Source organism: Panthera pardus, unplaced genomic scaffold (assembly GCF_024362965.1).
Source record: "Panthera pardus isolate Hobbes unplaced genomic scaffold, ASM2436296v1 HiC_scaffold_2, whole genome shotgun sequence".
Taxonomy (NCBI): domain Eukaryota; kingdom Metazoa; phylum Chordata; class Mammalia; order Carnivora; family Felidae; genus Panthera; species Panthera pardus.
In genome coordinates, this window is record NW_026526765.1 from 42,481,053 (window position 1) to 42,503,579 (window position 22,527).

The 22,527-nt window shown below is 44.1% G+C and overlaps 2 protein-coding genes across 7 annotated transcripts in view; one reads left to right on the forward strand and one right to left on the reverse strand.

Annotated features, from left to right (window-relative positions):
- Positions 1-3,743: 3,743 nt before the first annotated feature.
- Positions 3,744-11,214, reverse strand: TIGD6 (tigger transposable element derived 6). Its single transcript, XM_019464405.2, has 2 exons — positions 11,083-11,214; positions 3,744-8,220 (listed from the first exon to the last, which is right to left on the reverse strand). The coding sequence occupies exon 2, from the start codon at positions 8,135-8,137 to the stop codon at positions 6,563-6,565; it is 1,575 nt and encodes a 524-aa protein (XP_019319950.1). The 5' UTR covers positions 8,138-8,220; positions 11,083-11,214; the 3' UTR covers positions 3,744-6,562.
- A 92-nt stretch (positions 11,215-11,306) lies between these two features.
- The window catches only part of HMGXB3 (HMG-box containing 3), a 47,249-nt gene continuing 36,028 nt past the window's right edge, over positions 11,307-22,527 (forward strand). The window contains exons 1-6 of one of the 6 annotated variants that reach the window (XM_019464403.2): positions 11,357-11,803; positions 13,863-13,990; positions 14,445-14,583; positions 15,459-15,633; positions 19,168-19,665; positions 20,711-20,809. In XM_019464403.2, coding sequence (XP_019319948.1) covers positions 14,447-14,583; positions 15,459-15,633; positions 19,168-19,665; positions 20,711-20,809 — 909 coding nt within the window. In that variant the 5' untranslated portion in view covers positions 11,357-11,803; positions 13,863-13,990; positions 14,445-14,446. Of the gene's footprint in view, positions 11,804-13,862; positions 14,584-15,458; positions 15,634-19,167; positions 19,666-20,710; positions 20,810-22,527 lie in introns of all 6 variants that reach the window. The other 5 variants (XM_019464401.2, XM_019464402.2, XM_053907019.1 and 2 more) reach the window with 5 other exon arrangements.

Genomic DNA, 22,527 nt, shown 5'->3' on the forward strand with positions numbered 1-22,527 from the left:
AGGGATCCATCCGGTCATTAATTTTTCCCAACTATGACAAGAGGATCTGTCCTTACAGAAAGCCATAATGCATAAAGAAACACAGTTCTTTTGTCTTTGCTTTGTGATCCTGAGTGAGTACATTAACCCTTTGGGGACTCAATTTTTTCATCAGTGAAGAGGGGAGGAGCACTAGATTGCTTGAGGAACCTTCTTCCAGTTCTCATGTTGCCTGACGACTACTACTCTGTACCATGTTGGAATCCAAAAATCCCAAACTGGCTAATGTCTCGCTAGTCCTAACTCTGAATTTCAGTAAGTGAATTTTGCGCCACATTTTCCCCGTCAGTAAGTGGAAGCTAACACCTTATACACAGAATGAAGGAGTTGGACTGAATGGTCGTCTAAGGGCCCTTCCAGTCTTGCTGTCCTGTGTACTCACCCTGTCTGCACGCAGCACCTGGCATGCAGAGCCTTGTGAAGTGCCTCACACACTCTGTAGCATCTCTGCAGGTGCCTTGGAGGGCTCTGCTTCCCCATCTGTCCTTTCAGTGCTCATGTTCTTGGTCTCTTCTCTCCTCATTTAGCATCATTGCTCGTTTTTAATTTTCAGATCTGATTGAGACCGATGAAAGTATGACTCTTGGAGAAATACCACATGTGCATGTAAAAATATCCACATTATTAAAAAGGTTGGTTCACAGACCCCACGTCATGACCATTTTGCATTATAAACTCCAGATGACTACATCCACGTCTATGGCTTCCGTTGCTTTATTATCTGCATGCTGGTGGCAGCCAAACACGACTTCCAGCCTTTCTAGATAGAACACCAGTCAGCCTGTCTATATATAAATCTCCAGAGCTGTTATTGGACAACTGTGCCTGGGTGCCCAGAGGCACGTCACATGCAACACATCCTCAAACTCCTCTTTTCCCGTTGACCTAGCTTGATCATGGCATGACCCAGCAACTCAAGCCAGAAACCTGGGAAATCCTAGAATATTCCTCTTCAATTCAATCACCAAATCCATCTCTTTCAACATCTCTTTCTTGCCCTGAATGTTCATTTATCTTCAGGACTATGCCACAGCCTGACTAGCTAATCTATTTCTCCACCACTCAGCCTCTACACTAGTTATCAATTATTTTCTTAAAAAAAAAAAAAAAAAGAAAGAAAGGACCTTTGCTATTTCTAAGTGGTTCTCTAGTGTTTTCAGAATAAGTTCAGAACTAATGCTGTAGCCAACAAGGCCTTAAAAACTTTGCCCTTGGGGCACCTGGGTGGTTCAGTCCATTAAGCATCTATCGCTCAGGTCATGATCTCATGGCTCATGGGTTCAAGCTCCACATCGCGCTCCGTGCTGACAGCTCAGAGCCTAGAGCCTGCTTCAGATTCTGTGTCTCCCTCTCTCTCTGGCCCTTCCCCACTCATGCTCTGTCTCTCTCTCTCAAAAATAAACATTAAAAAAAAAAAAACAAAAAACTTTGCCCTTGCTTACATCTTCAACCTCTTGTCCTGCCATACATCCCTTTGCTTGACATAACCTCTGACCTTAGGTGATCCCAAATGGGCCGTTTAAAAATACTGTTATATACGCTCTTGTTATGCTGTTCCTTCCACCAGGAGTTGCCTCCCAGCCCCATATGCCTAGCTTTTTACTAGTCTTTCCAAATACTTCTTACTAAATGTCCCTTGCTCTTGGCAAAATTTCCCATTGAATTCCTCTTCTCTCATGCAGGGTCTCCCTTTGGGCTTCATCTCTGTATATTCTCTAAAATGGCATTTACCATTCTGTTGTTTTTTCCTCTCTCCTCTCCTAACTGGACTCCTCGAAGATAGGGCCATGTATTTCATCCTTAGAGACTTCATGGCCAGCAGTGGGTATAAGGTCCAATGTATGACTATTACAAGCATGGATATGTTTGATGGATAGTCAATTCTCTAACATTGCCTCATTTGCAGAGCATGTCTATCTGTCCAGGGTCAATCACATGGCCTGTGGTTATCAATGGTTGGAAAAAGTCCCTGGTGAAGGGGTAGATGTGCAATGGATTGGATCACAAGGTGGTCCAAGTCACAGTTATTTCTTAGTTGCCCGAACAAGTCTCACATCCTGTGTCTTTTCTCTCCTTGTCGTCCTTTTCAATCTCTGCCATGTCAGGGAAATTACACATGGCCGCTTCTAAGGATACTTCGATTGGCCAAATGTTTCCATTATGTAGTCTTCCTCTGCCCTCTGGTGGCCAGAATATGCCACAACATTCCACTTCAAAGAACTATGGCCTCTGGTAGTAGGAACAATTGTTTAAGAGGTATGCAACTTTGGAATACATTATCTGAGCCTATTTGTCCTTTTGCATTGCAATTTTCTGGAAAGATTAAATGATAAGGAGTAAAACGGTTCTTGGCATATAATAGGCAATAATTCTTAGCTTCTTTCCTTTTTAATGAAAGAACCCATCTTAAGAACAGGACAAAGAAAACTTGAATTTTATCTAATGATTAGGCTGGGTGGTTCCAGAACACTAAACCCCAAGATCTGTTAGTGAAAAAAAGGTCTGGCAAGGGAGGTCCCTGCCTCTAGAAAGTACCTGTAAAGTTCCGAATAGGGATGGAAACTAATGACCATAGATAGCATTTATAAAATACATAGTCTGGGCCAGGTATACTTTATCCTCTTAACAGCTCGGCTGAGGTAGGTGCCTAGTTCCAGAATATTGGCCTACAGAGTGGATTGGTCAACTGGGGTAAAATAAATCCTCAAGTTGGGGACGAGGGACAGGAGGGTCAGGGAGAAATCATGGCCTGATGAAGACAGCAGACTCAAAAGGGATAATATTAGATTCTTTTAGTTTAAAAAGCAAAGCATCAAACAAAAACCCTAATGTCCAACAGGATCAAAGGTTTATCCAGTGTAAACCAGACCGCAAAAGTTCTGCTTTAGGTATGATTTCTATCTAATAGGATCTAATTCATGTGATACATTAGAGTCAAGAATGTGAGATTTAAAAAAAATGTTTATTTTTGAGAGAGAGAGAGTGGGGGAGAGGCAGAGAGAGAGGGAGACAGAGGATCCAAAGCAGGCTCTACACTGACAGCAGAAAGCCCGATGTGGTGTTTGAACCCATAAACCATGAGATCATGACTGATCTGAAGTCAGACACTTAACCAGTTGAGCCACCCAGGTGCCCCCTCTCTCTCTTCTTATTTTTTAAAACAAGTTTAAGCACATATTTACTCAATACTACTATATGCAAGGCACTTAAATAAAGCCTTTCAGGGGCGCCTGGGTGGCTCAGTCGGTTAAGCGTCCGACTTCGCTCAGGTCATGATCTCACGGTCCGTGGGTTCGAGCCCCGCGTCGGGCTCTGTGCTGACAGCTCAGAGCCTGGAGCCTGCTTCAGATTCTGTGTCTCCCTCTCTGTCTGACCCTCCCCCGTTCATGCTCTCTCTCTGTCTCAAAAATAAATAAACATTAAAAAAAAAAAATTAAAAAAAAAAAAAAGCCTTTCATACCAAAGTCTTGTGTGTGTAAATTCTGCAATACCTTTATATGGAAGGAAACAGTTGAAATTCTTCATTATCAAAGAACAGATGATAACCTGGAATAATATATTTGAGGCAAAGATACTCATGGAAAACCTTTGCAAATTCTTTTAAATACAGGACAGCCCTGCCCTATCTTCAAGTCATTTTCTGGTAGAATCAATGCTTCAAACAGCTTTTTTAAAAGGTGGCATTGACACATTACACGTGTATATCAATTTATACACAAATGTTTATTGAAGTGCCTATGAATGCCCAGCGCAGTGCTAGGCACCATTAAGGTTACAAGGGTCCCTGCTCCCATGGAGTTTACAGTCTAGTCAAAGAGCCACAGAACACTGATAAACATTTAAGTGTTTGAGTGCTAGAGACAAAAAGTGCCAAGGACTTGAGAGACAGAAGGGTGCTTAATTCCTCAAGAAAGGCTCGGAGAAAGAGGACTCCAGTTAGTTCTTGAAGGGCCTTATGTTCAGGGCCTACCTAGGTAGGGAGCAAGGCAAGGCATTCAGGTAAAGGCACACCAGCAGACATAGGGTTGGAGTGGAAGAAAACGGCCTATCCAGGAGCAGCACATACACTGAATTGTAGGGAACAAGCAAGCTAGAAACGTAGGCTGTAGCTAACTCTAGAGGGTGCTAAAACTCAACTGAATGATCTATTTTTTTTTTTTTTTTTAAGGCATTTAGGAGACACCAAAGACACGTGGGCAGGGGCCATCGCATGATGTCAATAGATCTGACATGTGCAAAGTGGACTTCAGGAGAAGAAAGGTGAGGGAAGAAACTCAAAATCATGTCAGTAACCCTGACACAAAATGGTGACCACAGGTAAGGTGCTGACGGTGAGATGGAACCCCAGGACTCAGCCAGAGGGCACTGTTTTCCTAAGTATTAAGGATTTAAAAATATGTATAGTGCTTTTGGGGCGCCTGGATGGTTCAGTTGGTTAAGCGTCCAACTCCTGGTCTTGGCTCAGATCATGATCTCATGGTTCATGTGACTGAGCCCCATGTCAGGCTCTGTTCTGACAGCATGGACCTGCATGGGATTCTCTCTCCCTCTGTCTCTAAAAATAAATAAATTTAAAAAAATTTTAAATAACAGGGCACCTGGGTGGTTCAGTTGGTTAAGCGTCCAACTTCGGCTCAGGTCATGATCTCGCAGTTTGTGAGTTCAAGCCCCGCAACAGGCTCTGTGCTGACAGCTCGGAGCCTAGAGCCTGCTCCAGATTCTGTCTCCCTTTCTTTCTGCCGCTTCCCCATTCACACTCTGTCTCGGTCTTTCTCAAAAATAAATAAACATTAAAAAAAATTTTAAATATGTATAGTACTTTTAATTATACTAGTTTGTTGAAAACTATCCAAAACAAGGTTTTAAAAATCCATTTAAGCATTTTTTTTGTGATTGTTGTTGTTTTGTTCAACATGGAAGCAATACTTTCTACAATTAATCTGCTTTATATGTGTTTCAATTAAAATGACTACAGAAATAAAAATTACTGAATTGCCATGGGTTTTTGAAATAACCACAAAATTAAGCTGTGTGTGTAGGCCGGGGGAGGGGGTGGGCACGGGGGGAATCTACCCGACAACACTGACAGGTATTGTACATACCTTCTAAAAATGAAACAGATGTCTCACATATTAGGAATAGATACCAGGGTTATAAAGGTTATCAAGGATATTAATAATATCCTTCTTTATGGGAAAGCAACTTTAATATTATAAATGTGGTCGTAAGTTTATACAGTCCTAAATAACTTAAAATCAACTCAGCTCTAGCAGATATCTCCGAAGAACAAACATAAAGGAATGAAAGTGAAGTAATTTCAGTAAAGGTAAACATAGTGTGCCTTCATCTTAATCATAAAGTCCAGGCTGGATTATCCACAGGTGTGGAGAACAGTGCAAATAATCCAAATAGAGAATGAGCCAAACCCTGTCACACATGTCCTCGCTCCCACAAACTTCCCTCTCACTTTGTCTGGAAAGTGAGAGGTACACTGGGCCGTATGTTTTCTCCCGTGATCCTGATTAGCAGGATTTTCTGATATTATACCATGCCTCCTGCTTTGTATTGTATCTCCTCTTTAATGCACCTCGTATTCCCCTGTGCCCCAGCTCCCTATAAGCAATAAGCCTCAAGTATTACAAGGTGTGTCAATATGCTAGGTGACTCCTGTTAATTCTTTGGGCACAGACAGATGTACCTCTACTGAATACCTGGCTAACTGGTGGGGCATATAGGAGAAAAGCTAGGAAGGTTGTAGATTACCAAATCAGCAGAAAGGAGTCAACAGATCTGGAATAAGAACAGCTAAGGCTTTTCTTTTTTGCTAGTTAGTGAGTGGGAGTTTTCAGATGGCCAAACGAAGAGAGAAGTACTAGAATCCAGCTAAACCAGTGGTTCTCAAAGTATGGATCCTGGACCACAGCAATATCAGCATAACCTAGGAACTTGTTAGGATTGCAAATTTGGGGGCCCCACCTAAGACCCACTGAATCAGAAAATAAGGAGGTGGAACCCAGCAATCTGGGTTTTAGCAAGCCTTCCAAGTGATTCTCAAGGGAGCTAACATTTGGAAAACACTGAGCTAGACTTACTGGGAAAAAGTTGGCTCTAGCCCCACAGCGTGTTTGACTTTCCTGTGGCCAATCCAATAATCTTTTCTGCACATCGGAATTACCTGGGGAGCTCCACAAACTAATGCCTGTGACCCATCACCAGTGATGGTGATTTAATTGGTTTGGGATAAGGCCTGGGCTTTGCAAATTTTTTTGAAGATCTTCAAGAGACCCTAAGGTGCAGACAACTTGGGGAACCATCTGATGAATCAAAAGATAACACACATAGTAGTCAAATTTCATTTCCAAATACCGTTCAAGGAAGTTTCCTGATTATTTCAGAGGACTGGAACGTTGTCATCAAAATCTTAAAATTTAAGTTCCGTATCCTATCTTTAAAAAAAAACCAAAACTCACTTTATTCTTGTAAACTACATTTTCTAACTTAAAAGGGACAGTTAATTCCTACATTATTTTGTTTGGAGAAAATCTGTAATTTTGGAGTCAACAAGAGTTTGTGTCACTTTTCTCATTAAATATTCATCTATGCCATTTAGTTGTCCAAAAACGGCATCAGGAACACCTGCACAAGTGGAAAGGAACTGTCTGAGTTTCTGTACACTTGAGATGGCCTCTGTGATGGTGATTTTTGGCTGCTGTGGTGAAGATGCCTCTCCCTCATCCTCACTTCCAGCTTCATCTGTATTTTCACCAGCCTCCGTGCCCTGGATGACCTCTGTGTCCATCAGATCTTGAGAGATGATAAGGTCATCGTCTGCAGTGACAAAGTCCTGGAAATTTATTTCATTTGGGACACAGGTGGCAATAGCCACGGAGTGCCACAACTCTTCAGTGGCTATCTCTGGTTCACTGGCTGCTGCTTCTGGGCCGGAATCTGTCAGTTCCATAGGGATGATGCCCGCCTTCTGCCAGCATCTCACCACCGTGGATTGCTTGACTGACCACCATGCTGCAGCGATCATGTCAATGGCCTGCCTCATGTCCACTTTTTCTTGATCCTCACTGCTGTGGCGCTTGAGGAGGATCTGTTTCAGGAGGTGGCTTCTATATAGCACTTTCATGGTGTGAATTATGCCAAGATTCAGGGGCTGCAGAACGGCAGTACAGTTGGAGGGCAGGTACCCCACCTGAATCCTTTCCAAGCGTGGCAGCATGTTGTGAGCCGAGCAGTTGTCAATCAGCAGGAGGATGCGGCGTTCCGCCCGCTTCATCCTGGCATCCACTTGCATCAGCCACTCGTTAAACAGGTCCTGCGTCATCCATGCCCACCGGTTGGCTCGGTAATCACAAGGGAGGGAATGGACATTCTTGAGACAGCGTGGGTTGGCTGACCTACCAACAATCAATGGTCTCATTTTTTCAGTCCCCGAAGCATTGCAACAAAAGAGTGCTGTCAACCGCTGCTTTGCTTTCTTGCCCCCTCTACAATGGTCCCCTTTAGCAGCAAGCGTGTGCTGGGGAAGCAACTGGAAAAACACTCCTGTCTCGTCAGCATTAAAGATATCATCTGGGCTGTAGTCAGCAATCAGTTTTATAATTTCCCCTGCATGCCACTCGTTAACCTTATCTATTCCTAGACCATTCATTAATCTGTCACTATCCTCTCTACAGACTGCTTTCAAAGCAATTCCGTGGCGATCCCTAAATCTGTTCAGCCAGCCCACACTTGCTTGAAAGTTGTCATAGCCAAGCATGTTGGCCAAGTTTAGTGCTTTTTTCCGAATGACAGAACCAGTCACAAGAATGTTTTTGGCATGGATTTCTCGAAACCAAGCAAAAACAGCCTTATCGATGTCGTCATAGAGAGCGTTTCTCATCCTTTTCCGCTGGGGTCCTACGGATGCCTCCCGGACCTTCTCTTCAAACTTGGCGCGGTCCTTTAAGAATGTAGACAAGGTGGAAGGAGTGATACCGAATTCTTTTGCCACATCGCCTTTCCTCTTTCCCGAGTCTACAGCTTCCACGACTTTCATTTTCTCCTCCAGGGAGAACTGCCGACGTTTCTTGTTCCCCTTGTTTGCCATGTCCGCAGAATGAGGGCCGGGCCACGATTACCAGGGCTGTGTGTGTCCCTCCTCCTGGCTTGTTTTGTCACAAGTGTAGAAAGCTGAGGAGACAAAATGGAGGACCTGTCGGGAACCAAGGATCACAGAATCCCCCTAAACGATGGGTCAGATTTTTCAAAATCCTACTAGGAAATGATAACATAAGGCCCAAATCAAGAGAAAACGGGATTCATACTACTGCTTTTGGTAGGGATTACTTATTTAGACTCGTAGCGTGTTTGAAATAGAAGAGATCTTACAGAGGATCTAGTTCATTTACACTTTACGAGCCTCTGTAGAAATAATAATAATGTCTGCTCTGATAGGAGAGTAGATTGAAACAATAGACGGTGAAGAGGTTTGTAAATAGCAGTGTGCTGTATAAATTCAAGGGATTATTTTCTGACTCATTTTAAAAACAGAAACTAAGGCCAAGAGAAGGGCCTACCCAAGTTCATACAGCTCAGATTTCTTGATTCCGAATTCGTGGCATTTCTTCTACTCCACAGTCCTGCTTGAAATGCCAACAAAATGAGATCTTCAAAGCTCTACCCCTATTTGGCTTGGAAGGATTTTCACTGTGGGGATGTTTGTGGTAGCCACACATTCATTTAGTGAATATTTATCGGTGCCAAGTGGCAAGGATATCGTGATGAACAACACAGTCAAGGTCCCCGCCCTTATGGAATATACAGTATGGTGGAGGAAGATCAACAGTAACTGAACAGATAAGTAAGAGAATGATAGAGTGTGATATGGCTATGAAAAAAATAAACATGATCAGGCAGTAGCAGTTTTGCTAATTGCCTGTGCAGACAGTTTATCATGAGAGTCCTCACAAGACAGGGGGCTGTGACCTTCTACTGTGACTGCAACTTTCCAAGCGCTGACTTCTATCACCACCTCCACACTTATCTATTCATTCTTGGCCTCCTCTACGTGCTAAGCACTGTGCTCGATGCCAGCCATACAGAGATGGATGGAACACAGTGCTCACCATTGAGGAGCACACCAGGGACTCAGAGAAGACAAGTACTACAGTGTATGGAAAACTATAAAAGAGGTTACAGAGTACTATGAGCTAGAACACAGAAGTGGAGATGATCAACTGGGTGGGGCATGGGCAGTGCACTTCAAAGAGGAAACCACTGATGTTGGGTCTTAAAGTATAAACAACTAGGAATTCATGAAATAGAAGGAAATGGGTGTAAAGGCAATAAAGTACTATATAAAACAAGAAGGCATGGTCAGGAAAAAAAGTCTCTGGAGAAGAAAGCAAGAGCCAAATCATAGAAATTCTAGCTTGATCCTGGGACAATAAGAGGCCAGAGAGGTCTGTTTATTTGAATGACATGATCATATTTGCATTTTTTAAATGTTTATTTATTTTGAGAGAGAGAGCCAGTGTGAGCGGGGGATGGCAGAGAGAGAGAGAGAGAGAGAGAGAGAGAGAGAGAGAATCCCAAGCAGGCTCCATGCTGTCAGCACAGAGCCCTACGCAGGGCTTGATCCCACAAACTGTGAGATCATGACCTGAGCCAAAATCAAGAGTCAGACGCTTAACCGGCTGAGCCACCCAGGTGCCCCAGATTTGCGCTTTAGAGAGTCCTTTGGTTGCAAAGTGGAGAACCTGATGGTTAAAATCATTTCCCCAAGAGGTGGCCCTAACTCTGAAGATGAAAGCAAGCTAGCCTAATAGGCCACAGACGGTTGGGATATGTTAATTTGAATGTAAAGGGAAGCTACTGGAGGATTTTAAGTGAGGAGAAAGATGACTGTTAGGTAAAGAATGGAACTGAAGGGGGTCAGAGAAAAAGCAGGGGAGACTAGTTAGGAGGCTGCTGTGTGAGTCCCAAAGTGAGAGAATGGTGACTGGGATTACAAGAATAGTGGATATGGTGAGAAATAGTCAGTTTGGGTCTATGTTTTTGTAGATCTTGCTGATGGACTGCATGTGAGGCGCAGGGGGAGTCAAAAGGTAACTCCCAGATTTCTGGTTGGAGCACTGAGCAATCCCATGGATGGTGGTACCATTTACTGAGATGAGAACTGATTACCGAGGAGATGGAAACCAATTACTGACGATCTACTTCATAAACGTAACTTGTTACTTTGCATGCTTTACACAGCTTACACAGACAGGACTGGGATTCAACTCCTGGGAGACTCAGCGCGAAGTCAGTGTTCTGAACACTTGTAGAGTGCTCCATACCCTGTTCTGGGAACTACCAGTATTGAGAGGAGACACGCAAAGAGAATGAAGCAAGAGCCAAGCCAAAGTCTCGTAGGTCAAGCTAAGTTTGAATTTTATTCTAAGTGAATGAAAAGACACTAAGTGATCTTAAGCAGAAAGTGACCGAATCAGACTTAACAATGCAAAAAGATCATTCCGCCTGTTGTGTGGAGAGCAGATGGCAGAGCTACAGGAGAGGAGGTGGGAAGAGACTGCATCAGTCCAGGAGGAAACAATGGTGACCAGGATGTTGGTGACAGTGGTACATGGAGAAAAGTATGCAGATTGGAAATACATCTGCAAGACAGTGAGGGTCGTGCAGGGACTTGTACAAATGTGGAACATTCTGTGACACTGGCGGGAAAATAGTATACCATTCTTGTCTGATTCCAGACCGTCTCCACTTGGGTCATTCAGCTAGGTTTCACTTCAGGAATTCACTATCATAACTGTGTGTGGGGCGGAAGGACGGATTGGGGGAGATCACCCGGGTGAGAAGGCCAGCTTGATGCGGCACTAACAGGTAAGAATCCTATCCTGAAAAAGCAGGGACAGACTGGGCAAGGCTGGGGTCAGGCCTTGAACACCGTGCTGAAAGGGAGGTGCTGGGGCTCCGGAGGGCCCGACGTGGCTTTGAGAGGTGAGGCGTGGCCTCGACCTCTCACGCTCGGCACAGCCCCGCCCCAGTTACCTGAGCGCCCTACGGCAACGCCCGAGGGCTAAGCGGCCCCGGCGTCCCACCGCGGGCGGCCGCAGCTTCCTCCTCCTCCCGGAACTTCTAGCCGGAAGCAGTCCGTCCGCCTTACCAAGCCCCCTCTAAGCCTCTAAGGAGTTCCTATGGGCCCGCCTCTCGACTAGGGCTGGACTGTTGCGCTTGCGCAAAGGGCCGCACGCAGTCACGCGCAGGTGGCCGCTTCCGGCGCGCCGCGAGGGCCGCCGGGAAGGGTCTCCCTGGCGATCCGAGGTGTGCTGCTGCCGCTGCTGCCGCCGCCGCCGCCGCCGCCGCGGAACCGGTGCTGCGGCGACGCCCGCGTCCCTGCTGTCTTCCTCGGGTTCCCCGGGGCTTGACCCCCGGGGCCCTCGGCAGGCGTCGGTGAAGAGCCTGCGGAGCGAACCTGTGCTCCCGTACCCGCCTTCCACGAACTCATATCGCGACTCCGAGGAGGGGGAGCGAGAGGACCTGTCGCGACTCCGCGCCGTGTGTCGCCGGGCGGGGCCGCGGGGCCGGGGCTCCTCCAGCCCCCGGGATGCGCGCGCGAGCCCTCGCCTCCACTTCCTTGTTGCAGCTGTCACGACTGGAGCCGCTTCTCGCCGACAGCGGGGAGCGCGAGTGCGCCGGCCAGCCCCCTCGTCGAGCCCTCGGGCCGGACGCCTCCGGGAATGTGAGCCGCGCGGCGTGCACGCTCCTCCGGGTAAGTCCCGCCCTCGAGCACCTCGCTGCACTGTGCCACCGACCCGCTGGGCCACCTCGAGTCGGGTCCTGCGGCTCTCTGAGCCCTGTTGCCACTTCCACAGAATAGGAGCAGTAAGCCTTAGTGTTCTTCCGCATTCGGAGGGGACGTCTGAGACCCCGAGAGGGGAAAGAACTAGCTCAAAGGCAAGCCATGGCCCCTAGTCGAACCGTCAAAGGCCATCTCGTGAGGTTATGAGGAGCATCTGAAAGAACAAAGTGTCTCAGATTTCACGTATTGCCCTTAATCCTGTTTTACAGATGAGAACAGCGAGGCTGAGAGAGTAAGTAGGTTTCTCAAGGTCATAGAGCTCTGTGTGGATGCCGTTAAAATGGGTAACTTAGAATCCTGATCTTTTGCCTTCTAGAGCCCTTGGTTTTAACCTTTATATTATCCTGTCTTTTTTTGCACTGGTGTATTGAGGCCTAGGGTCTGAAAATCATCTTGGACCCAGGTTAAAATGGGGTAGTCAAACAAGCAAAAACCCAGGGCAATCTATTCCTGCTCCCACCCCAAGGTGGTTGTAATGACTCTGTTTCCTAAATTGTTTTTGCTCTGGGTGCTAAAACCTTATATGGCATTCTTTACAGATGCTTTCCTGCAGTTACTGCTTTTCTTTGCAAGACTCTCAAGGGCTGAAAAGTCGATTGATTAAGGGCAAAAAAAGGACAGTACCTACATAGCCTTGATTTGAATTCTAGCTACCCTTATCCTGTGAAGGCACTGGCCTGTTAACTTACCCAACCAAGTTGTGGGTTATATTCTCTTCCTGGGTTGCACTGTGACAGAATGCAGGGTTTATTTGTTTTAATGGGAAGGGAAATCATTAAAGTGACACAGAATGAGAAAGAACCTTGGGAATAATGTGTTTTTGACTGGGGGTGTCTTTAAAGTTACAGGTGACACATTGTCTGCATTTTCTAGGGGAGGGTTTTTAGCTTTCATAGCATTCTCAAAGGTATTCTTGCCTTCCCCAAATTTAGCAGCTTACCTGTTTCAGCTTTTTCATCTCACATAAGGAACAACTGAAATTCGGGGTGGAGTATCGACTTGTCTGAGATCACATGGTTAGAGTTGAGCCTTGAAGCCAGGTCTTCGTGCGCTGCTCAACATGCAGTGCTCTTTTTCTCGTTATACCTTAACCAGGTAACCTCGTCATTTGTGGAGTGAGGTTTAAATGAGATGTGAGTGGGCTTTGTAATACACAGATGTCTCCTTTGTTTTCTGCTCTGACTCCCTCCTCCCAGAAACCTAAGTTCTCTTCTGACAGATTTTCAGGAGCAACAACAGTGTATCATTTCTGTCCCATAAAATTGAAGTGGTTTCTGGAAACCTTTCTCCCTCTAAGGATGGAGTCTTTTGGGTAAAACTCCTACTAAGAACGTGGCCACAGATATACTAGCTCTTGTGGCCACAAATATACTAGCTCTTCTTGAACTCGTCATTCAGGTTTTTTTGTGCCTTTCTTTTTCTAGCAAAATCTGTTCATAGATTTTCTGTTTCTTAGGCGGGACGGTAATGTTCGTCTGTCAGATTGCCGTTTAAACCTAAGCTGTCCAATACTCTAGCCATATATGTGGCTAATTTAAATTCATTACAGTTAAACAAAACCAAATTAATTTGGTTCCTCAATCATACTAGTCATATTTCAGGTGCTTAGTAGCCGTATTGGAGAGCACAGATACAGAACATTCCCATCATTTGCAGAAAGTGTATTGAACAGTGCTGGTTTAGAGGATTGCCAGTGGAGATGGGGAGCAGTGTAGTATAATGAAAGAAGGCTCAGAGAGTTGGCTTTTTCAATTAAAAAAAAAAAAAAATCTGTTAAGTCCCTATTTGGGTGTGGTGGCCTTAGGCATGTCATGAAACCACAGATTATTAATCTTTACTAATGAACCCTTTATTTTGTGTAGCACTTGACTATTCTCAAATAGACTTACTTCTATGGTATCCTTTGAGCCTTATCACTGTAAATCTGTAGCAAAGGTGGATGAGACATCTTTCTTTTTATATGTGAAAGACTCGAACCTGAACTAGCTGAAGGACCCTCCTGCTCAAAGTCACACAAGCTGGCAGAGTGTAAAGAAATCTATTACATACAGCCACTTACTGCGTGTCTGAATGAATCATTGAAGCAGTTTGCTTAAGGTAATGAAACATGAGAGAGGGTCCAGAACTTCTGACTCCTGGCTAAGTATTCTTTTTACCTGTTACCATATGGAATTCTTATAATGTGGGGGCTATTCTTTGAGTTGAAGAATTATTACGTCCCATGAATGATTATAAGCAAATGGGCTGTCTAAGCTAGTGATCCTAAATTTGCCTAGTCAAAGGAATCACCTGGGACACTTGTTAAGCATGCAGATTTCCATACCCTCTGGAGATTTTGGATTCTGAAAAGCTGAGGTGGAACCCTGGAATCTGTATGCTTGTTAAGTACTCCGCCCCCCCCTCCTCCTCCCAGTGCTTCCTAGGATCTGCTGAGTTTGGGAAATGACTGAACCTTAAGGGCCTGGCAGAGATAGGGCATCATTGGATCAAGTGCCTGCTGTCCTTTTTAGGATAGATTCTTGAAACTTGTTTGTGTTTGCCTTTGCTCTAGCCATGGATGCATCATATGATGGTACTGAGGTAACTGTCGTGATGGAGGAAATTGAGGAAGCCTACTGTTATACCTCTCCTGGGCCACCCAAGAAGAAGAAAAAGTATAAAATACATGGAGAAAAGGCCAAGAAACCCAGGTTAGCCAACACCTTTAGGTAGCTGACATTTATAAACACAAGCTGCTTGGAAAACTGTGTTGAGGAAGACCTTGGGCTGTGTCCAGATTCTTTGAGAGTGCCATGTCTGTTATTGAACGGGTGTGGTGTTGTGGGGAGAAGGGGATGGGAAGTAGGAAGTGATACCAGCAATTGCCATTCCTGGCCAGATTATGATCATGTTTTCCTGTCACTGGAAATTGTACCATACAAATGGTGGAAGCTATGTACAAATGAACTGTGTTATTTATTATTGTCATTGTCGATACTGAAGCATTTAAAATCGGGCATTAATAAAAATACAGAATCATAAACAGTATCAGCGATGTCTATAAAGACTATCCATACTGTAGCTCTAATCTCCCTCTTAACTAAACACTCCAAACTTCTTGCTGAAGGTACCAGTTTCAGGTTACTTTGGTAGTTAATTTACTTCCCTTTCTCAACTCTGGGGTGGTGCTGTTCACCAGTGAGATGGCCAGAGGCTGTGTAGAGGAGTAAAGCATGTGAGTGATAACCAGATTGTGATCAGCCCCCTAAGTAACCTTTCCCTGAGAGAGGAGTGACAGGGCACTTGTATATCTTTGCTCATACTGGCCTTTAAAGCCAGTCATTCCTGTAGAAAATGCGGTCCGTTGAAAAGTGAATCAGACAAGCTTCTGCTTCCAGCTTTCTGGAGGGAGAAACCTGTACACCATCTGGGGCTGTTACTTAAATGTTTGTTTGCTTCAGTCCCTGTTTGGTTAAATCCTTTGAAATAAAAAGCTGGGTTTTTGCCTCTTTACTGTCAAACCCTAACACTGCAGTATTTACTGGTTGAATGAGGGAAAATCTGAAGAAGTCACTGCTTCCTTTAGGTCGGCTTATCTTCTCTACTATTACGACATCTACTTGAAAGTGCAGCAGGAGCTCCCCCACCTCCCTCAATCCGAGATCAATAAGAAGATTAGTGAAAGTTGGAGGCTCCTGAGTGTGGCTGAGAGGAGTTATTATCTGGAGAAAGCCAAACTAGAGAAAGAAGGTTTGGATCCTGTAAGTAATTTTGTTTTCCAACTAATTTCTCCACTGGGTTAATGGTGAAGGCCTTGGGAAGACCAGCCTCCTATTCTCCTGTTTCTTTTTCTTGGGAAAACTTTGAGTCCATTTTATCTTTTTTTAGTTTTTCTTTTTTAAGGTCTATTCATTTATTTTGAGAGAGAGAGCATGCACGTGCAAGGGAGGGGCTGGGGGGGTGGGGAATGAATCCCAAGCAGACTTTGTGCTGTCAGTGCAGAGCTCAGCACAGGGCTCAGTCCCACGAACAGTGAGATCAAGACCTGAGCTGAAACCAAGAGTTGGATGCTTAACCGACTGAGCCACCCAGGTGCCCCAAGTTTTGTCTTCATGTAGTAGCTTATTTAGGCATTTCTCCTGCACAGTGTTCATGTTACTCATTGAACGTAATGAATATGTGTCGTGCTGGTTGCTATCAGTTATAACATAATCAGTAGTTGGGCTTGCAGAGTTTAGAAGTAGATATAGCTGCTTTGTATAATGTCACATTCTTCTGTTACCCGCTGGTGGTTGTGCACTGTGCCAGAAGCAGAAATGCAAGGTTAAAGCTGAAGATGATGGAGGAGACTGAGGCTTGAATTAAAGAATATTCTAGAGTGCCTTCCAGTTTGTGCCTATCAGCCATTGTGTATTTCTAGTTCACAGTAACAAAACACACTGGCAACTATTAATAGGGCTGGCTTATTTTTGTTTGTTTTTACTCTTTTTTAAGAGAAAGAGCTAGAGAGCACAAGTAGGTGAGAGGGGCAAAGGGAGAAAGAAAGAAAGGAAAGAGAAAATCTTAAGCAGGCTCAAAAGAAAAGAAAAGAGAAAATCTTAAGCAACTCCATGCTCAGTGTGGAGCCCAGTGTGGGGCTTGATCCCATGACCTATGCCAAAATTAAAGAGTCTGGATGTTCAACCATCTGAGCCACCCGGGTGCCCCAGGGCTGTTTTTTGTTCTGTTTTGTTTGTTTTTAACAAATTCCTGCAGGAAAAATATCCTTGTTACTGCAGGGTTAACCTTAACTCTTTTTTTCAGTTGAAACATTGTCTCTACTTTCTTTTTCGATAATATAGAGCAAAGGTTCTTCAGGAATGCAACAACTGTGTTACAGCAGAAGAGGTTGTGTTTTCCCTTAGTGGAGCCGTTTGCCAATGCCATTTAGATTATGTTGTCCTTATTGGCTTGGCATTCCTCTTCTGGAAGAGTTTTGTGCTATCTATGGTCTTGGAGATACCACTTTGTATCCCCTCCTTTAGATGATTTGTTTATAAATAATCTGGGAGACAATTCCTGTTGGAGATAGAAAGTGGAATTTAGGAATTAAGTGCATATACCCCTGTGGTTTCTCCATTATAAATTCAGCAACCTTTTGCCCTGATACGAGAAAATTTTCCCTATTCCCAGAGTGATAATAGCATTTAAAGGTAGACAGTAATATAGGTCCTTATGAAGACTTTAAAAAAAAAAATTTGTTTTTAAATGCTTGTTTATTTATTTTGAGAGAGAGAGAGATGGAGAGCGAGCAGGGCAGAGCCACAGAGAGAAGGAAACAGAATCCGAAGCAGGTTCTGCACTGTCAGGGCAGAGCCTAACGTGGGGCTCAAACTCACGAACTGTGAGATCATGACCTGAGCTGAAATCAAGAGTTGGACTGAGCCATCCAGGCACCCCTTGTCCTTATTAAGACTTTAATTTTTTTTTTTTTTAAGTAAATCATCTGCAGTATCCACATGGGATTTTATATATTTACCGTCATCTCTGCCACTACTGCCAAGAACATGAATAGATTATCTCTGATATTAACTAGCTGTGACCTTGGAAGAATCACTTAATCTTTGAGTGTTAGTTTCCTCATTTATAAAATGGGGAGTAATAGTAACTGCTTACAGTGTTTAAAATATATAACATAAAGCATCTAGCTGAGTCCTTGGCACACACTGCCTTGGTCAATAAATATCACTCTTTACTAGGTTAAGTGTCCAGTGGCCACATAATAAGAAAAGGTGGTATTTCATGAGCATCTGAACGTGCCAAGACTGGGGAAGGCTTTAGGTGCTGTGTTTGAACTCTCCCATGTTGCCTGGTGTGAAGGTGAGACCCTCCTGCCTGCATACTTTGAAAGCCTGTCAGAGACTTTGTGGCAGCTCGGCGTCTCGGCAGCCCTTCCAGTGTCTTGCCAAGTGGCAAGACCCGTGGTTCCAGCGTCATTCAGGCCGGCCTGGTTTCTCTGTGCTCGGATTTGTTGATTAAGTCCAGATCATTCTTTGCATTTGCTACCACTTAATCTTGTTCTCCTGACCTGTCTGCTTCAAAGGGTGACTTGAGAATGTCATTTCTCCATTATCTCTCCAGTAAAGGCTCCATAAAGGATTTGGCCTGTCTGCTTTTATGTTTCATCTGAGTGCTTCTTTTAACTTTCATCTCTGAGTGCTTCCTTTGTACCTTAAGTAGTCTCATCGACTTCTTGCTTTTGATTTATTTAAGGATCCTTTTGTAATGGACTTAGTGTTCCTTTTAAAAGATGCATCTGAAATTATTTCCATTTAATTTCAGTTCTCACTTAACTGTTGACTTTGAACTTTTCTGTTTTACTTATTGGGTAACTTTCAGTTTAATTTGAAAAAAGAAAACAAAAGCACCTTTTTCTTGGGTACCAATTAGCCATGAAGGGTTGTGCTTTTAATACCTGGTTTCCTTGCTCCTTAGAAGAGCTGGCTTAGAGTCCTAGCTTTGTTACTTTCTAATTTTGTATTTTAAGAAAATTTACCTCCCTAAGTTTTGGTAGGAATAATAATAGTACCCAACTTAATAGTGTTGTTTTTAAGGTCGGGAAAGTGTTTTCTAAACTTTAAGATCCTAGTCAGTGTTCATATTTCTATCTGGCCCACTCCCCCACCCCCACCAGTATAGTCAGGTCCTTGTCAGATATCCCCATCACTTTGTCTCATGATGTGATCGGTTCATCTTTGTAAGTCTGGGAGAACAGTGTTATCAGAATCCTTGCTTGCTGCCTTGAGTTCCAGTTTGACCTGTTGACTTGTATTTTAGGCTTTTTGGGATTTTACTGAACATCGTACATTCTCATGTTTCAATCTTCTGCCACTTTGGAATCCTAAAGTACCAGAGCTGGGAAGAACTCATAAATAGCTAAATTCAGCTTCTTCATTTTATAGATGGGGCAGCAAGACCTAAAAAGTGGAAAGTATTTGCTCAAAACTATGCAGATCTGGGATTCCAGCTCACAGTTTCAAATGCCAAGATCAGTGCCCTTTCAGAGTCTGATCTATTTTATCTATCTGTCTCCTGTGTGACTGAGCAAGTAAGCTACATTGGTGAAACTGTGATTCAGATGAGGGTGACACTGCTGTTGACGGAGGCTGACCCTAACTAAGTCTTGGGGTCAAGAGAGGAGTCTTTCTGGTACCCTTTTACAGGGGGGGGGGAAAAATCATCATACATGTATGTCCATGCGGTCTCATGCCATTTATCTCTGCTTGTCTTCCCCTTCCTGGCTTACTCATCCTCAGAACTCTAAGCTCTCTGCACTGACTGCTGTGGTTCCGGACATCCCAGGTTTCCGCAAGATCCTCCCCCGCTCAGATTACATCATCATCCCCAAGAGCAGCCTACAGGAGGATCGGAACTGCCCTCAGCTAGAGCTTTGTGTGGCCCAGAACCAGATATCCCCTAAAGGGCCATCTCTTGTGTCCAGTGCTGCCCCGGAGGCAGTGCCCAGCCATGCAGGCATGGCAGAGCAGTGCCTGGCTGTGGAGGCCCTAGCTGAGGAGGTGGGAGCCCTTGCCCAGCCAGGTGCTGTACAAGAGATCGCTACCTCAGAGATCCTCAGCCAGGATGTGCTCCTGGAGGAGGCTTCCCTGGAGGTAGGAGAGAGCCACCAACCGTACCAGACAAGCCTGGTGATTGAAGAGACCTTAGTGAACGGCTCACCAGACCTCCCCACCGGAAGCCTGGCTGTGCCCCACCCCCAGGTTGGGGAGAGCATGTCAGTGGTAACTGTCATGAGGGTAAGTGACTTTGGTACTGATGTCTCTTTTGCTTTATCTGAAATTCCTACAAAGGCAGCAAGTGCCATGCAGTGGTAGTGAAGAGTACTGGTGTGGACTTCTAGTAGGACTACAGTCCTCTTGAACCTTTTTGCCCCTGGGCTTACTCTAAAGTTCTCTTCAGTTTCTTAGGCACTCTTACCAACTCCTCTTGCCCATGATAGCTAGGGTTTTCTTCACATGAGATAGTCCAGAGGTACATTAACAGCATTTAAATGATATGGGCTATCCATGAATCGAAGCCAGGATCTGTCAAGCTGTTAGGATTTTATGTTCCCTGAAGATTGTTTTGGCAAACACAATAGTACCTTGAACTGTTGAGGAGAGTTTTCAGATGGTCTTCCTGGGCATAGAGTGTGTAGGAAAAAGGAAGCTCTACTTAAGGCCAGATCAATGGGACTTACAGTTCAGAGGAGTCTCTCCAGTGGCATAAGTGTCATGCCCAGCTGAGGGGAAAGAGCAGCTTCAGTGATCCCACTGCGTGGCTCCCCCCTATTACCCTGGGTAGTGTGGCATCCTTAGAGAGTAGGAGTTCTGCTTAGGCTGAGAGGAATGTAGGATGGCCTACATGTATGAGAGGAGAGCAGGTACCCCCTTGCGGAGGAATCTATGGTAGGCCTAAGTCCATTTTGTTTGTTGCCTCAGTGCTATTTATGATAATGAAGCATGCCACCTGCCTGCTTAAGGCAGATTGATAGGGTGTTAAGAACATGTGACAGGGTCAGAAGAGTTGGATTCTTTCACTAAGTGCTTATGTGATTTTAGGAATCCTAAGTCTGTTAGAACCTCAGTTTTCTCATCTGTGAAATGAGGATAGCACATTCTCTGCAGTAACAGTTTTCTCTTTATTCTAAATTAAAGTTTTGAGATGATCATAGATTCGTTTTTTTGGGCAAGCACATTGTTGTTATTGGACTTGATCAGTCTTTCAGTGTTGTGGGTGGCCCTGGGTGTTTGTTCTTTATTCCATCTCAGTAAAACCGTCCTTCTCTCCGTGTGCCCACAGGATCCCAGTGAGAGTAGCTCCTCTGCGCCAGCCACGCAGTTCATCATGTTGCCTCTTCCTGCCTACTCAGTTGTGGAGAACCCCACCTCCATCAAACTGGTCAGTGTGTGGGGAGCTGATGGAGATTAGCGCTCCATAAGAATTCTCTTCCAGGTAGTTCTGTAAAAGTCCTAGTAACGTTAAGACAGTAGTACCACTGGCAAACTCAAATTATCTGGTCCAGGTATTTACTGGGCAGAGGGGTATGGGGAGGGTCTGTGAATGGGGTGCTGCAGGACCCTTAAACTCCTCAAGTTACATACGAACTTTTCTTCTTAAGAGCATTTACCTAGGATAGGTTCAGTACCTCTTTCCAAATTCTCAGAAGCATACATGATATAGAAAAATTGAGGGGCCACTGATCTGATTCAATCTTATTACTGTGCCAATTAGAAAAAAGGGCCAGAGAAGAGAAAGGACTTGTTCTCCTAAGTATTCAAAACCACTGGGCTGCAAAACAAGCCAGAACCAGGACCCTAGTCTTTTGATTCTCAGTTAATGTTATTTTCCATCACATACTGCAGCATATGGGCTGAGATTTATCCCTAAATATTTCATGTTTTTTTATGCTATTGTAATGTTATTCCAAAGCTTTTTTTCTTTCTTTTTTTTTTTAAAGTTTACCTTTTTGAGAGAGACAGCGAGAGTGAGGGAGGAGCAGAGAGAAGGAGAGAGAGAATCCCAAGCAGGCTGTGTGCTGTCAGCACAGAGCCCAACGTGGGGTTCAAGCTCACAAAACTGCAAGATCATGACCTGAGCCGAAATCAAGAGTCAGACACTTAACTGACTGAGCCACCCAGGCACTCCAAAACTGTTTTCAGTATCTGATTGTTCACTACTAATATATGATAATATAATTGATTTTTTTGTTTATTAAATTAGTATTTTGCAACTTTGTTAAACTCATGTTTCCTGGTAGCCTTTTTGTAGTCTCTGTTGCATTTTCTACATAGATGATCATGTTGTCTGTGAATAAGGACAGTTTTATTTCCTCCTTTCTGATCTGGATTCCTTATTTCTTATCACCCTGTCTAGGACCTCCAGTACAATTGAATAGAAATGGTGAGAGCAGATATCTTTGTCTTGTTCCTTGTCTTAGGAGGAAAGCATTCAGTCTTTCACCACTAGGTGTGATATTAGTTACAGGTTTTTCAAAGATACCCTAATCAAATTTAAGAAGTTCTCTTATATTCCTAATTTGCTGGGAGCTTTTATCAGGAATGGATGTTGGATTGTGTCAAATGTTTTTCCTATGTTTGTTGAGATGGTTGTAGGAATTTTCTTTTTTAGTTTGTTAACGTGGTTAATTTCATTGTTTTTCAAATGTTAAACCAACCCTACATTCCTGGAATAAACCCCACTTGGCATTGAGGTGTTATTCTTCCAGCATATTGTTGGATTTGTTTTGCTGAAGTTTTGCGCAGAAATTTTGTGTCTATATTCACGAAGGATGTTGGTCTCTAATTTTCTTGTATATTGCTTATCTGGCTTTAGTATCAGGGTAATGCTTACCTAATAGAGCTAGGAAGTACTTTTTCCTCTTCATTTTTCTAGAAGAGTTTGTATAGTATTGGCATTATTTCTTCTTTAAACATTTGGTAATTGCTGGTGAGGTCATTCTGGACCTGGAGACTTCTTTGTGGGAAGATTTTTAACTGCAAGTCCAATTTTTAAAATATGTATAGGACTATTTCGATTATTTTTTTAAATGTTTGTTTATTTTGATAGCGCGTCCATGAGTGGGGAAGAGGGACAGAGAGAGAGAGAGAGAGAGGAAG